Source organism: Psammomys obesus, unplaced genomic scaffold (assembly GCF_907164565.1).
Source record: "Psammomys obesus unplaced genomic scaffold, mPsaObe1.curated_primary_1811, whole genome shotgun sequence".
NCBI lineage: Eukaryota > Metazoa > Chordata > Mammalia > Rodentia > Muridae > Psammomys > Psammomys obesus.
Window position 1 is genome coordinate 9,973,435 of NW_026596100.1, and position 17,290 is coordinate 9,990,724.

Below are 17,290 nucleotides of genomic sequence, written 5' to 3' on the forward strand. Positions count from 1 at the left end.
TAGATACATGCTTATTCTTAATTAATTTGGAATGAGAAATTCTAGAACAGTATTAACAGATGCTTTTAATCCTCTGGCTGTTTTTATGGACTCAAGAATGTGTAAGAAAATAAACATAAAAGAAAAGTTGAACATGTAAAATTTTCTAAGTACATAAACACTATTTTTCAGTAATCACTGAAATGTTTACTCAGAATCATTCACTGTGTTTGCTACATGATATGCCTTCTGTAGAATATATGCTATATTACTATAAATTTGATACTGTTTTACTTTTGTTTTTGTTTCTTCCAGATACTGGCTGACCAACAAAGTTCCTATCAAAAGACCCAGCACAGGCCTCCTCATGTATACACTTGCCACCAGATTCTGTGATGAAATTCACCTGTATGGATTCTGGCCGTTCCCTAAAGATTTGAATGGAAAGGCTGTTAAATATCATTATTATGATGACTTAAAATATAGATACTTTTCCAACGCAAGTCCTCACAGAATGCCATTAGAATTTAAAACATTGAATGTGCTACACAATAGAGGAGCTCTAAAACTGACGACAGGGAAGTGCATGAAGCAATAAAGCACATTTTGAAGGATGAAAACTGGACACAAACTTTTTTCTAAAGATGCTTCTGGAGATTTAGAAACAGGATCCAAAACAAGGCTGGGTTTCAGCAACCACCAGTGACTGAATAGCTGAAATGGAAGTCTATGTGAACACACCACCAGCTAAAGAAATACCTGTCAAGTGCTCTCACTGTAAAATACTCTGACTTCAAGGGTCCTCGTAAGTGCCACTTCCAAGAAGAATACAGTCTGAATGTATCACCAGTAGTGTTTACAAGATCCAATAGTGCACTCATCATTAATTAGCAAAGCAAAAATGTCCATCACTGTGGGGCAGCCCCTGTAATGCCAAGCACACTGGAAGGGAGCCCGGGAGCACAACTTGGCCCTTGGGACATTAGAACATCTCTAGGAGCAGAAACGAAGAAGAACAGAGTTCGAGCAGTGCAATCCATGAGATGGAGCAGATCGAGTTAAGGCCTCCAATCAGGACACTGAGAATGATCATGTTTATGTTTTGCTTACATTTTTGTCTTCTGAAATTTATTTTGGTTTGAGTATGGGGTGCTTAGAAATTGGTTTGAGATACAGAAATGAGAAATACATATAGATGAAAAAAAACTTCAAGCAGTCCTTTTTAAAGTTCTTATAGTTTTTAAACAGCAATCACACCAAATTTTGGGGTTTTGTTTGTTTTATTTTGCACAACTCTAAATCTCTGGATTATGTCTTAATGGTGCAGCAGGTACCAGCCAAACTATACCACTCATTAGTAATAAACAATTGTAAAGAAGTGATATTTTTAAAAATAGTAAAATTAGCAGAGAAATTTCACTCTTGGTACCAAAGATTATATCATGTTCCAACACAGTAAACCATTCTCCTTTCATGAAAAGAATATATTAACACTAACACATCAAGATGCTGTTAATATAAAACTTGGCTCAAAATAATTAAAAACTTTCAAACACAAACGTTATGTTTAATTGACATCTTTGACATTTCATAATAATTTTATGAAAACATGTTGCCCTGTAGAAGAAATGTTGGATTGATGTAGCTGAAATGTGACTTCTTCTTCTATAATATCATCTTGGTTGTTCTGGTGCAAGGATCAACATGAGCCACTTCATATCACTTTAAAATTTCTCTCTACAAAATAACATGATCAATCAAGCCTTGTTTTCATAACAGATTCAGTGCAGTTTAATAATATGTAAACACTGTGCATTTAAAATGAATTCAATTGACAAGGATTTTTCTGTAATTAAGTACAGTTTCATTATTACTGCATTTTTAAAGGAACATGAAGTTTTTCATAGAGTAGAGTGACTTTGAATCTGAACTGACTGGTAGGCCAGTTTTCTGTTTCTCTTGAAAGCAGAAGAACTGAATTCTCACTTCTGCTTTGGCCTGCAGCACCTTGACATGACTTCTTGTTTCTTGGGGAAGGCAGTCTTAAGAAAGCAGAAACAGCATGAGAAATATGTGCATTTTGTTTTTCTTATGACAAGAAATCTAAAATGAATGAATAGCATGGAGAAAGTATACATATACTGTATACATAATTTATATTATGGAAAAGGATAGTCATGTAGTGCAGTTACCAATATTTTGAAGAAAAGTTAGCAATATTTTAAAAAGCCAACAGAATCTCAGGATAAAAAGCATTTTCTGAGAACCTGTGTACCTATCAGAAAGAAAAATAGAATGGGAGTTTCATAAGTAGCATGAATTATCTCAATAAGATTTTTTTCATTAAACTCCTCATCTATTTGGAAATTTGAAAGTATTAGATATGTGTTGTATGAATATTAAATTGAAAGTCTAATTTACTGGACAAATGAAAAGTGGAGTGGGTAATGTGTGTGTCAAATTTATTTTGAACTGTATTGAAAGAAGTATTCCCAGCAGCACCTAACATCAATTCCATAGAAATCTAGAAGTCACAAGTAAATTCTTACAAGCAAATACTAACTTGGCCCTTTTTTAAAATATGTATTTAAAAGCATCAGCATACCATTTTGACTGAATTTTAAAAAGGAAAAAAAAAAGAAACTTAGGTCACAGCAAGCACACCTCAACCATCCGCTGTTTCGTGCGTTGATGTTTCTCTCTTAGATGCATTGGGTAGTGCCTTTTAACGTTTTCACATTGATTCTTCACCCTCTGCGTTGTGTTTTCTAAATGCTTGCCCAGTTAAGAGAATGTTCAGCATCAAAAGGGCTTCAGATTTGAAAGAAACTACTTTTGTTCATCTCAGGGAACTTTCAATACATAAGAAAGAATTCAATTAAAGATGTGTAGTGCTCAAAGAAGAAATACTGTGTGAGAACATTTCATCTTCTATCATACAGCTTTTCATTTATGCCCTCACACTGCAATCCTTATCATTGCCTTCTTGCAGGGAGAAGACTAACAGTGAGAGGGAGGAAGGCAGTTATGGTTTAACACACACGATAGCATAAGGGATCATAGCAAAATCAAACTATAAGTATACACTTGAAGTACCCGCATTTTCGTTAATATAACATGCTCACAGCTTTACTTGTTTTATTCCTTCTTCATGACTTAATTACGCACCTGGGAATGTTCAGACAGCTGACTGTAAAATATCCCAGTCATTGAGGTAACATGGTTGCTACTGTGCTATTGCCACAAATAGACCATGGAAATATTCTCCCTATTATTACTCAGCATGACCTATAGTTAATAATGAGTTCTGAAAGAAAATATGAATCAGTAATAGATTTTCAGGGCAAATCTAGTGATTCAGCTCACAGGAATAATGAAACTATTGTGGAAGTCTTTCTCACTGGGAGAAGATGCTGGGCATTGAATTGTCTTCATGTGTTGTGTATCATATGAACTGTATACTGATTGTTAATGGAAATCTCTACATATATGCTTACAGAAATGCTTTATTGAAGAAATGATAAGGGTAGTGTACATACCAACAAATTACTCAGCTACTACTCAAGAAAGGGTAAGCAAAGTAATTTATTTCTAGTTGTGCCAGTTAGCCATGATACATATTAGTGATGTTTGGTTCACTGAGGTATTCTCACGTGATTGTTACAAGGACTATCTATAGATGTGGAGGGGGATGGGAAAAGTTGTGTACAGTTAGCTGTTATCTCGACAAGTTTGGAAGTTTCTCCATTAAATGTTATCAATATATCAAGGTTTTAAATTTTAAAAAGTAAGGATAATTGTTTGTATTTGCTAAACAAACTCCAAATACAACCCACCTAGAAATAGATATTTTATTATATGTGCTATAAATATATCTATATAGTACAAATAGACATGTGTGATGCATATATACCATGTTATATATGTATATCTGTGTGTACACACTGAGTCTGTAATACATGCACAACTAGATGTGTGTTATACTGATATCTTCAGGGTCTGCACTGTGAACTGCCTTGGAGATCATGACCACTTTAAAAACAGAAGTTCTTTTGAGACTTCATTTACTCTGCTTTAAGAAAGACCTACTTCATAGTTTAATTATATGTTCTTTCCTAGAGTAATAGTAAGAGACTAGTATGTTCAGATCTTACAAAAAAAAAAAAAGTAAAGAAAATGTATCTTCAAGCTGGCAATGTATTTAAAATGCGATTTTCTGATTGTGGGTCTAGGCTGTGTGTTTCCCTTTATGTAGCACCCTTTAAGAAATACTGTTTCTTTGTGTAAGTGAAAGCACAAGTGTTTTAAATGTATATAACAGGAAGAAAGCAAAAGAGTTTACAGATAGCTTTGCTGCATAGGATAATTGCTACTGAATTTTTCTTACACTGCTCTGTGGAAAGTGAAGATGAAACTTACTCTGTAGGTTCATTCTGTTCCACACTGTTTTCTGTTGTTTGTGTACAGTAATTAGATATTCTTGCTTTATCATTCGTACAATTGTAAAATAAATTAAATTACTTTTTTCCAATTTTTGACTCATCTTGTATAGCTACATCTTTGATTTCACTTCATGTGTCAATATTAGGTGACTGCTCTTTGGAGCTTCTATTACTGCTTGAGTCTTTTCCAATTTCAGCCTCACTGATTGACAGTTGGTTTAAACATTTACTTTAAATGAGTTCATGGATACATGACTAATTCCAATACCAGCATGAACATCAAAAAGTCCTTAACAGTTGGGTGTGGGTAATATTCTGTGTGTGGTTTTGAGTCTGGAACATTCACTACATGGGTTACTGCAATTTATTTCTAATTTATACTTCCACTAACTAACACAGCTGATTCATTTAACATCCATGATGAGAGCCCTGCTGACTTTTTACACATAGCATTTCCCAGCTGCCTGTTGGTTTGTGATTGCATCTTCAAATTGCTGCCATTTGCTGTTTGCCTTCCAGAAGATGATTTAGAATGACTACTAAAATCTTTGTCCAGATGTTTCAATAACTTAAAAATCTGTGTCTTCAGACTGAGACTATTTTCTAGAAAACACTTTAAAAGTAATTTCTTGAGTTTCTTTTCAACATTCTATAATCTTGAATCATTTGCTAGAGAGCTTCAAGGAGCTGTTTGACATGGCTGATAAGTTTATATATCATTCTTCTGTATCATATAAGCTTGTATACTTACATTTACCTTTCAGTATCCATAAACAATGTTCAGTCTATGTGTTCCTGAAGTAGAGACAGATCACATTCCACTGAATCCAAGGCCTGATGTTGTGGAACTTTGTGTAAGCATTTATAATTTTGAATCAGCTCTTTAAAATCTCATGCTGAGAAAAATCCACTATTTTTACAGTCAAATTTTAATGTGTATATTAATTTAAAATAGATTTGCGAGTCTGAAACTGTGGCTAGATTACCTCTCAAAATTCTATTTAGTTAGCAGTTGAACATGTTTTGCATGGGACTAAATGGCATGCCCTCATAGGAACAAGGAAGTTAAGGAAAAACTAAATTAATTTATAAGAGATTATATTTATACTAAACCAGACTGAATGACTACTTATGATATTTCAAGATTCATTAGGCTAATTTGTTTTTTACCTGTCTTTTATCAGCAGTACTTAAATTGTTCACACTTTAGATCAAATATTGTTCTGAATATTATATTTATATATATATATGCTATAATATATAGTATATACTATATGTTATATTATTTGAATAGTAATATATAGGTATATTAACTGACCGAATTTTAATAAAAAGTACAAGATCTAGGTACTGCAAATATTAAAATTTGACACATACTATTAAAAAGATTATGAGATGTCTTCTAGGAAACATAGCTCAAAAGTAAGAGAACGAGGACTTGAACTCACTGTCTCCATGATTTTCTCTCTGGCTCTCTGGCTCTCTGGCTCGCTCTTCCTCTCCTGAATCTTGGTGCGGTCCTCTCTCAGAACTGCTTCTTTATCACTTAGCAGTGATGTCCTTTTGAAATGTGATAGAAAACTGTCTGCAGTAGGTGGTGATCAATACGGAGACCCACAGCTGGTCAGTGTGCTGAAACTAAGACACGAAAGGATGTTCAGCCCTAAACAGGTCATCTGTATCACAGTTCTTCACCTGAAGACTTAGGGATCATCTTAGTAGAGGAGGTAGAAGGATTCTTGGAGTCCCCCAGCTGTGTTTGACTATAAGAAAGCAATTTCTTATGAACACTATGTGACAGCTGCTCATATTAACTCTCAGTAGTTGTGACAACAAACATAAGACCCGTGCAAGCTCAAGCTAGACCAAAGTTCATTATTCAAAGTAGATGTTGCCACAAAGTTCCACTCCTAGGTAAGTAACTATTGACTGACAGTTTTCTCAGAACCTAGTTCCTAATAAAATGAGCATGCTAGACTGAAAAACCATACCTCCAGGAATACCTCAACAGCACAAGGTAGACTTGATAGGTGAGTTAAATAAAAGCCATTGAGTTAATGGATAGGGAAGTGAATTTCCATATCAGTACAAGCTTTGTTTCTCTATGTTCCATGGCTCAAATTGTTTGTGTTTTTAGCAGTATAGTCCTACTCTCAAGTTCTTACAACCTGACCAAAAGTCTACAATCTATGATGTTTGCAGTCCATTGGACCACACTGTACAGCAACTGATAAGAGGTACACCATTGATGTCACTGAGCCTTTTATGTGCACTGGGTTTTTTATTTGCTAGCCTATAATGTTTAGGAGGCATATCACCCAATAAAAGGAAACTCTGTCTAAATTAACATCACCTCCACATAAATATATTTTGAAACTCTACAGTAGGCTAACCCACAAAATTTTTTTTGAAAATCCATTAATGTTATTTCTTTTTCTTTGTATTCATTTTCTAAACTGGCCTTCCCTCCTTGTTCCCAATCCAATCCTCCTCCTTCTTCTTCTAGTCTTCCCTTTGTTTTGTTTATACCATTGCATTCTATCTTCCATCCCTGAAAACTTCTTCTTTCTTTGACTCCTTAATAATTTTCTGATATATGGGTATTTCATATGAAACACACATATCTGAAGATTCAAAGCTGACATCAACAAATGAGAAATAAATTTGAATTTTTCTGGCTCTGGGTTACAAAACTCAGAATCATTGTTTATAGTACATCCCATAAACTCTGAATTTCATAATTTTATTTTTGTTAATACTTTAATAATAAAGAATTGTGAAAATGTATCCATTATTATTTTCAATTCATCAGCTGATGGATATCTAGGATATATTCACTTTTTAGAAATTCACAATAAACAATTAAATGTTCAATATCTGAAATTCTAATATCTAAAGTCAATGAAAGTGTTGAATACCAGCATAAGTATAGTTAAATATTTATTTTGCTTCCAGATAACCGATTTAATGATAGTTTACTGATTTCTGATACAATCACCAATCCTGAATTTCCAGCATACATATAAATGCATTGAAATCAATTATTTGTTTTTGCAAATCCTATTCTATAAGTGACAACATTAAAATTTTCCTAGAAAACTTGTTAACAAAGGAGCTGATATCTTAGAATACAGGGTTCTATTTCTTTAGTTTCAGAAGTCAGATAATTTTAAATAAAGTGTTAGCTTTGAAGCTAATTTTCTAGCATCATAGTCTGAAAAGTAATTTTAATATGAGGGAAGAATACAAGAAGAGGGAGCAAATAAGTTTTACTCATAAAATTTGAGAAATAAATAAATGGACATGTACATGGACATGTAAATAAGCATGTACAGATACATGTACGTGCATGGACCAGTGTGTACATAAATGTCAGGTTCAAAGGACAGTGCAGGCTGTTATGTCCCGTAGGCTCTGATCTCCACCTTTTTTAACAGAGACTCTCAGGGAATTGGGCTCACCAGTTGAGCTAGACTGTCTGACCATAAATCCCCACTGACCTTCCTCCTTATAGCTACCCAGTGCTGGGACTGCAAATGCAGACCATTATGCACAGCTTCTTCACACATGTTCCCTAAGCCTCATGCTTCCTCAGTAAATATTTTGTGCTTTATGCTATCCCTATAACCACAAGAAAACTTACTTTACACAGTTGTATTGTTTTTTCCAAAGACCAAATGTGTTTTTAATAATGGCTTTTATTTATGCTCTAATTTATTTTTGTAAGAATAATTATTGTCATTCATAAAAACAAACAAACAAAAAAGCCGGATCTTTTACTCTCACACATTACCAAAAGAGAAATGTGTCACCAACCCAGTTACAAAATCTTTGATCTACAGTCTTTCTTGCTTGGAAAATAGGCTAGTTCAATGGTGGCACAGAACTTGTGAGAGTAGCCAACCAGTTTGACATAAGGCCTACTCCATGAGGAAGAAACATGATTAACACTGCTTGGATAACCAAGAATTAGAGACTTGACAGCCCAGACACATAGGGTAAAATTGAACCCTACTGGTCTAAAAACATCAAAACATCAATAAAATGACACCTAATGGTATTCTGCAATAGTCATAGATCACTGTCTTATCCAGTTGACCCAACCCTCAGGTCAGTCGAATGATACCCTTAGAGAGGGAGTGAGAATGGGGTGGGACAAGAGATGTGAGAAATGAAGACCAAGACAGTTTCTCTGATCAAGGACTTTGTTTATTATTATTATTTTTTTTTTGCATCCTTCATATAGGCAGGGCAAAAGGAATGTAATTGCCTTTGGCAGGGTTACTAAGTGACGAGGAATCAAAGGATGACCCACCAGAGGAATCACAAGATGTGCTAATAAGGATTGTTTGGAACATTCCTCAGGAGTGTTACTTGGAAAGCCCCAAGGAGGGAGGAGGGTTTAAGGTGTTTCAGGAAGATGACATTATTGCAAGCCCCAGGTCAGCCAGGAATGCACCATTAAATATGCCAAGAATTCTGGGAGCAGCAAGGTGCCAGAAGCCCCCCCACCACATCCAATCATCATTAAAGGGGCTTCCTCTGAAAGCAGACAGAAAGAGATGGAAGGATCTTCAATAAGGTATTTCCTAAGAGAAAGACCCTGAGTAGGAGGTCCTAATCAAATCCAATACCTCAGAACTTAGAAATTCCCATGGAAGAACAGGCAGAAAGATTTTAAGAGACAGAGGGGATGGAGGGCACCAGGAAAACACAGCCCTCTGAGTTGAGCCCTCCTCAACCCAGCAAGGAGCATATGAGTCCACAGAGCCTGAAGCAGCAAGAACTGAGCCTAAATGGGTTTGGTTTACCCCGGGTCCTCTGATTATATATTATAACTATTATAGCTTACTATTTTTTGTTTGCTTGTTTGTTTAATTTTTATTTTTTATATTGATTACAATTTGTTCACTTTGTATTCCAGCTGTAGCCCCCTCTATCATTCCCTCTCAATCCCACTCTCCCTCTCTCATCTCCTCCCATGCCCTTCTCCAAGTCCACTGATAGGGGAGGTCCTCCTCCCCTTCCATCTGACTCTAGCCTATCAAGTCTCATCAGGCTGCCTTGTCTTCTGTGGCCTGGCAAGGCTTCTTTCTTCTCAGGGGTAGGTGAGCAAAGAGCCAGCCACTGAGTTCATGTCAGAGACAGTCCCTGTTCCTATTACTATGAAACCCACTTGGACACTGAACTGCCATGGGCTATATCTGAGGAGGGGTTCTAGGTTATATTCATGAATAGTCCTCTGTTGGAGTATCAGTCTCAGAAAAGATCCCTGTGCCCATTTTTTTTTGTCCTGTTGCTCAACATGTGTTCCTCCTGTCTCCTCCAGATTTGACTCTCTCTCCCCTTTTTAATAAGATTCCCTGCACTCTGCCCAAAGTTTGGTTAAGAGTCTCAGCATCTGCTTTGATACACTGCTAGGTAGAGTCTTTCTGAGGCCTCCTGTGGAAGGCTCCTGTCCTGTTTCCTGTTTCCTGTTTCCTCCTTCTTCTAGTCTCCATCTAGTTTGTCTTTCTGAGTGAGGTTTGATCATCTTACCCAGGTTACTCCTCCTTCCTTAGCTTTTTTAGGTATAGAGATTTTAGTATGTTTCAGTATATACTCACTTATAAGTGGATATTACACATATAATACAGCTTAGTATTTTTATGGGACTTTTGATTGTGAGAACGAGTGGATCTCTGACTCTTATATCTGTTCTCAGAACTCTTTTCCTTTTGTTTGATTGGCAATTCCAACTATCGATGTGATAGTTTTTGCTTCATCTTATTATATTTTATTTTGTCATGTTTGGTTGTTATCTCTTGGAAACCTGTTCATTTCTAATGAGAGGCAGAAAGAGAGTGGATCTGTAGGAGAGGAGTGGTGGGGAGGATCTGGGAAAAGTAGAGGTAGGGGGAACTATAATCAGAATATGCTGTGCAAGAAAAGAATTTATTTTGAATAAAATAAATTATTTTAAAAGCCTGACTCTGCCCTAACGCCACTTAGTTGAGGATATTGCTCAACTATTGCTCAATCTGCCTTATATACACAAATCACGTAGCGCACAGCATCAATATTGCAGCAAGGATTAAGTTTCTGTGAGGTGCTATTTTTGCAGTTTCTACAAAATTTTGCAATATTCTCACTCTCCACTTTCTGTCCAGCACTGTTTCCTCAGCTCCAGGCTCCCAACACCACACAGATGGGTTGAATCTTAAGCACATCTGCCAGTGATACCGAGATGTAAACACACTAAGCGGGGAGCAGATGTTTTCCAGGAAAGATCACTGCCACCAGGGCTGTTTAGCTTTGGCTTCTATATTAGTTAATTTTCATGCTTGCCCATAGGCCATTCTGTCCAAGTAGATCACCTGGCTTTCAGGTCTAGAAGAGTAACAGTATTGATGTTGCTTCATTCACCTGATACGTGTGAACAAGTATGTAGAAACGTATAAAGTTTGTCCTTATAGGTTGAGGTCTTTTGTTGCTGTGATGTTTAATAAACACTTATTTTCAACTTGAAAGAAAAATATCCTTTCAATTTGTCTATTTTAGTGGTATAATTCAAGTTGATATTAACAATTTTCTGTATTAATAATTCTAATGTGTGGTTCTTCTAGAATATAAAAAAGCTTATTTTTATATGCATAAATTTATTCTACACACTATATTTACACTTATTTCTTCTAAGAGTTTATTAGCTAGTTTTCAATGTATGTATCTGCAAATCTCAATTCCATGCAAAATTTCAAAAATATTACATCTATAAAGTGAGTATATTTATTCAGCATGAATATGATAATAACCTCCATTAATTATTAGTTATACCTTCTGAACAGAGACTGCTTAAGTAAGTGTTAAGTCAATTTGACAAGCATTCATTGATTACATCAATAAAGCTGTAGTAATAGTATTATATGTGCAGATTTATTTTAATTGTAATAACAAGGAGTACAGAATGCTGGTCGTATGAGTATGACAGCTGATTTGACAGCCCGGGAAACAAAGAACCTTCAGAAGTGACCTAAGATGAGTAAAACAGGACCTATCCTTTGAAACTTGAGATAGCCAGAAACCAAGTTCCTAGAGATAGAAAAAAAAAATGTTTTGTTAATAGAGAAGGCAGTAAGTAGATACTGGCTTTATTGCTCTTCCATTAGTATAAATGGTAAAACTTTTGGGGAAAAAGCTACTAGCCTAGAGAATTGGAATCTCTTCAAATCCCTTCTTATAAAAAGTATAGATTCTATCCACACATTACTTTCTGGACTAATTTTTAATATTATATTCAAATAAAATCATATTCTAATATAAAACAAGATGTAAATAAATTAATATCTCTAAAATTATCCATTATGCAAGTTCCACTTTAACCATTTTAGTATATATTTTATATTACCAACTTGAAGCAATGTACCACAAAAGGAAATGTCTTGGTTCTTTTTTTTAAAGATTTATTTATTTATTTTACATGTATGAATGTATACGCAGGTATAACTGCATGCCAGAAGAGAGCATCAAATCTCAGTAAAGATAGTTGTGAGCCACCATGCGGTTGCTGGAAATTGAACTCGGGACCTCTGGAAAAACAGACAGTGCTCTTAACCACTGAACCTTTTCTCCAGCCCGTGTTGGTTCTAAGTAACAAATTTTTAAACAATTTTCTAGTCGTTCTGGTATTTTGTTGTGATCTTAAAGTATTATTTTATGAAGACCATCACTAAATTACAGACTAATATTAACTTTGACTTGGCAACCACAGCCTCTTTCTCCTATGTAAGGTTCTTTATGTATGTTCTCTGAAATGTGTTTTTAGAAGACTTAATTTTTTTTTCTTTTTTTTTCTATATGTATACATTTAATCTCCTTACCATATCTGAATGTTTGTAAAGTTCAGTAGATTAAGGAACATCCAGAATAAAATCAAATTATCTAACCATGTAAATACATGTTTAAATGTTTTTAAAAAAACAAATTTTAGGTTCCAATTAATATGTAAAATGAAGGGTTTTTATAGGAGATAGTTTAATTCCCAAATGTTCTTTGGAATATGAAGTGAGGAAACAAACAATGCATGACAAAATATGAGGTAAAGTAAACATAAAGACATGTTTTTAACTGACTGATTCTACATGCTAGTATTCAATCTTATTTGAATAATTGGAGGAGCTTTGTGATAAGATCTTGATTCAAGGAATAAAACAATAAACAATTTGTTCATTAGTCCTTACCTCCAATGGGGGTATTTTTAAAAAAATCCCCTAAGTACTTAGTTACTGTTTTTCAAAATAGATTTTAATAGGTACCATTGATTCTTTTATGTTTATTAATACAGTTTCTGAATCTCAGATGAGTCAGGGGAAAGAAAACAGTATTCAGAAGCCTGGTTGATAAATCCAAAGCATTTTTGAATAGGTTTGTTCTTTCTACCAAATCTAATCCTATAACCAATTTTATAATTTGGTACAAGCCTGCCAAATTACAGAAGGCTAAAGATGCTTCATCAAAAATTATAATACCATTATCTATGAGTCACCTCAAGTTTGTTGCTGTTTACATCATTCTTTTCTTACTTAATTTAGACCTCATACTGCTTCAAGATTCTGAGTATTTACTGGATTTTTATTTGCTAGACATTGATTGACACAGTTGTAGACATATTTATTTCAGAAGTGAATCATCAAAAGATACTAAATAAACCTTCTGAGTTTCATACCAGCTGTACCTTCTAGCCATAAACTACCTTCTTGACAGAGATAATTGACACTGATAGTAACAGAAATATCTTGACTATTGACTCACTGTTTTGAGGAAACTCAGCTTAATGAAGCTGCAATCTTAGCTTTAACTTCAATGTGATATTTATTGTGTTCCCTGGAAAAAATCAAGACATATAATCTACTAGAGTTTTAATTATGAAGACTAGAAACAAATTTCCAAAAATGAATTATCTAAAATAATGAGAAGATAGGTAAATGCTACTTTTATGGAGTGTTTGTAAGGACTGAAACTCGATATGAAGGCTGTTTGGTTAATGCTTATTTAAACAGAAAAGCACATCCTTGTAAACATGCACAATGTTTTGACCATGACCTGTCATTATGCTGAGTATTTAAGATTTCAATCCAATATACTAATTGTGCTAGCACACTTTTTGTTGAAATACATAGTGAGAGAAATGTATTCTAAAGCAATGCTAATTTACTCCTTGCCTCTTCTTTTTTGTTAAGAAACTGTCCATTTGTCTAAGAAAATGTAATATATGACCCTTTTATAATGAACTGGAGATTTTCTAAGTACCTGCATTCTGCATGGCAAGCCTGGCAATTGTCATCAATTCTGATAAGATTAAACTAATTATGCCTCCTCCAACGTGAATAGACCTAATACAACCCACTTTCTCTCATTTCAACGTGCCTCTGAGTTGTTCAAATTGTATTGCTGTCATACTGGGGAGCATGTTACAGGATAGAGCCATTGGCAGTTTCCCCATTTAGCAACTGGAGAAAAGGGAACCCATACTGTTGGATCTATCCATAGTCTCATCCTTCAGAGTCAAGACAACTTGTTCATCATTCCACTGAGGAGTTCACGAATAAAATAACTGTCCTTATTAATAAGATCAAAGAAACTTTAGTAAGGTAAAAGAAATTTTATTTATTCCTTATGAAGACAGAGCATAGGAGGAGGGAGGCTATTAATTAGGAAAATGGAACTATCAGTGAAAAAGTTTCTACCTGATCTTAGTAGACACAGAAAAAAATGTGGGTAGCTGTCAGTGAGATAACTGCAGAGAGGGAAAACAGAAAATGTTGAAATATTCATAAAAGTAAAAGTAAATGAAAATCCAATAGAATGGAGTAGAATGGAGAATAAAATCGCAAATAGCAATAATAGTGAAAGATTAAATTAAGAAAGTGGCAGCTGGGAAGGAAGAGAGAGAGAAGTCTGATATTACCTGATTATTTGTAAAAATAATTTGGTTCTATTAAGAGATTTCTTTCTTTCTTTCTTTCTTTCTTTCTTTCTTTCTTTCTTTCTTTCTTTCTTTCTTCCTTCCTTCCTTCCTTCCTTCCTTTCTTTCTTTCTTTCTCTTTCTTTCTTTCTTTCTTTCTTTCTTTCTTTCTTTTTGTGAAGCAAAGAAATATTTTACTTTATAATATAAAATATTAATATATGCATATTGATGAAATTGGTCTCAGTGTTGTTACTGTTTGTGCCCTGTTGATGTGATTAAAAAAAATCTATCATCAAAAGCAAGATAGAGAAGAAAAGGCTTATTTAATCACAGACTTTCATCAAGTAACAGTTGTAACAGTTCATCATCAAGGAAAACCAAGGGAAGAACTCAAACAATATATGAAAGGAGGAAAAAATAGAGAAATCCTCTCTGAATCATGTTTATCTACCTTTCTTGTACACCTCAGGCCCACCTGCCTGGGTTTGGTACTGCTAGGAGCAAGCAAGGGCCTCCTACAACAAATACAAATCACTACAACTAAACACACACATGAGTACAGACAAAGTGATGGAGGCAATTCTTTGATAGAGGTGCCTTCTTTCCACATATGTCAAGTTGACAACCAAGACTAGTCCTCACAATGTTGAGATCAGACAATATTGAGGAAATGTGAAGTCAATTAGAAGTCTTGATAACTATTGTACTCTCTTCAGTCAAATGGTAATATTGGCATAAAAGTTAGTGCTGTCAGTAACTGAAGAGAGGTGTAACTTCTAGACTTATCCTAGAACTCACCTTGCCTGACCAGATCAACAAGCCGTTATCACACTATATCCAACCTTTCCATCTACCCAAATCCTGTACTTCCTTCTAGGTCAAGCCAGGTAAGTCTGCTTGAACTCACCTCCCTTTATCCTCCTCAGTCTACCAGATCTAACCTCAGTCCCATATCCAGTATCCAGACCTAGCCCGGCCACCCTTATCTACACAGCAACCAATCTCTAGGCTTCCACCAGAATGTATACTGTCTCTATTCAGATGACAACTCCTAACCCATGGCACATACAAACTCCTCATCCAGGTAGATCTACTCCCACTCTTCAGACTTTTACAAGGATACACATCCTGTATAACAGCACAGTTGCTTCTATCCACCTGATGTTATTTGCAACTTCTAGCCTCAGCTTCCCTATACATTGTGTTTTTTGTCCCAAACTGCTCCATCCATATCAAACTTAAAACTAACAAAAAAAGTCCAAATGACATTTCATGACAAAAATGCAAACAATATGAACAATTCATGACAGTGTCTTCTCTCCAAAACTTTCCAGTCCAGAAATGTTTGCCGATGAGAATGAACTAACTAAGTTCCTTAGACAAGGAATTTAGGAACACAGTCATAAACTTTATGAAAGAAATCAAGGTATTTAAGGAAAACACAAAGAAACATCTTAATAGTATCAAGGAGAAAGAACTTAAAGAGAAAAATATCTGTGTGCTGCTAAAGGAAATACAAACACAAAAGAGGGATAGAAATGACAAAAATAAACCATGACTTGAGAATGAAATCTAATGAAGAGAGAACCACTGAAGAAGAGTCCTACTGAAGTAAAGATGGAATAAAAAATTTAACAACCCAAATACAAAGTAAAAGGCAAGGCTTACAAGTAGAATGGATCAAGTAGATGATAGAACATCAAGCCTCAGGATAGAGGATCTAGACCAAATAGCTAATAAGCAACGATTACTAAGATAAGGATGATGATGATGATGATAAACCACAGGAATGGAGCATATGGGAAACTATGAAAAGTCCAAACCTTTAAATTGTAGGCATAGATGCCAAGTCAACAGCATAGACCAGATCTTTTACAAGAACATAAAAGAACACTATTTCAAAATGAGGAAAAGACACACCCATGCAGTTACCATGAAATATGCAGAGATACTTTCTTTGAGCTGAGATTCTCCTTCTTCGATTCCTATTATTCTTAGGTTTGGTCTTTTCATAGTGTCCCAGATTTTGATGGGCATGATAAAAATGTAGCAGTGTTTGAGGAAATCATTAACCAATCACTAGTACAATTTGAGATACTCCATGAGAGAGAGCCAACTCCTGTCACTATTAACGATACTTTGCTTTCTTGGCAAACATAAGCCACACTAGCTGTACTCTGAAAGGCTCTACCAAGCCCAAGATCTAAACAGATTCTGAGACTCACAAGTAAACATTAAACAGAAAATCCTGTGCAAGAGTCAGGGGAAGGAGAGAAGGACCCGAAAGGGACAAGAACTCCACAAGAAGAACAACAGATTCAACTAACCTAAGTTCATGGGGGTTCACAGAGACTGAACCAACAACCTGAGTGCATGCATGGAATAGACCTACGCCTCCTACACTTATGGAGATGATGGGCATCTCAGTCTTCATGTAGGTCCCTTACAACTGGAGTGGGGGCTGTCATCGACATGGACACAATTGCTTGCTTTTGGATCATTTTTAGCTAGGCAACTTTGTCTGGTCTCAAAGAGAGAGGACTCATTTAGACCTGATACAACATGGAGAGTTGGGGCAGGGTGACATGGGGAATGCTGCCTTGTTTTAGAAGAAGGGGAGGAGGTAGTGGGGAAGATGATAGAGGGTGGGACTGGAAGGAGAGAAGGGAGGCAGATGTGATCAATATTTAAAATGAATAAATAAAGAGGGAAAAAAGAAATATACAGAAAACCAAATGGACAAGATTTGGCAAGAAAATATGCATGTTATATCCTAATTAAAACAAGAAGTATATAGAACAAGGCCTTAAGAAGAAGAAGCTATTTGTTTTCTGTGGTTTCCTGAATGCTCAATCACCATCCCGAAAGGCAAAGAGGAAGGACATCAGAAGAAGAAGAAAACAGGAAACGAGCTAGAAACCCGCCA

The 17,290-nt window shown here is 35.3% G+C and overlaps 1 protein-coding gene across 1 annotated transcript in view; it reads left to right on the forward strand.

The window, feature by feature from the left end:
* St8sia4 (ST8 alpha-N-acetyl-neuraminide alpha-2,8-sialyltransferase 4) overlaps window positions 1-4,510 on the forward strand; it is a 95,954-nt gene extending 91,444 nt beyond the window's left edge. The window contains exon 5 of the mRNA XM_055628399.1: window positions 295-4,510. Coding sequence (XP_055484374.1) covers window positions 295-577 — 283 coding nt within the window. The 3' untranslated portion in view covers window positions 578-4,510. The remainder of the gene's footprint in view (window positions 1-294) is intronic.
* The last annotated feature ends 12,780 nt before the right edge of the window (window positions 4,511-17,290 follow it).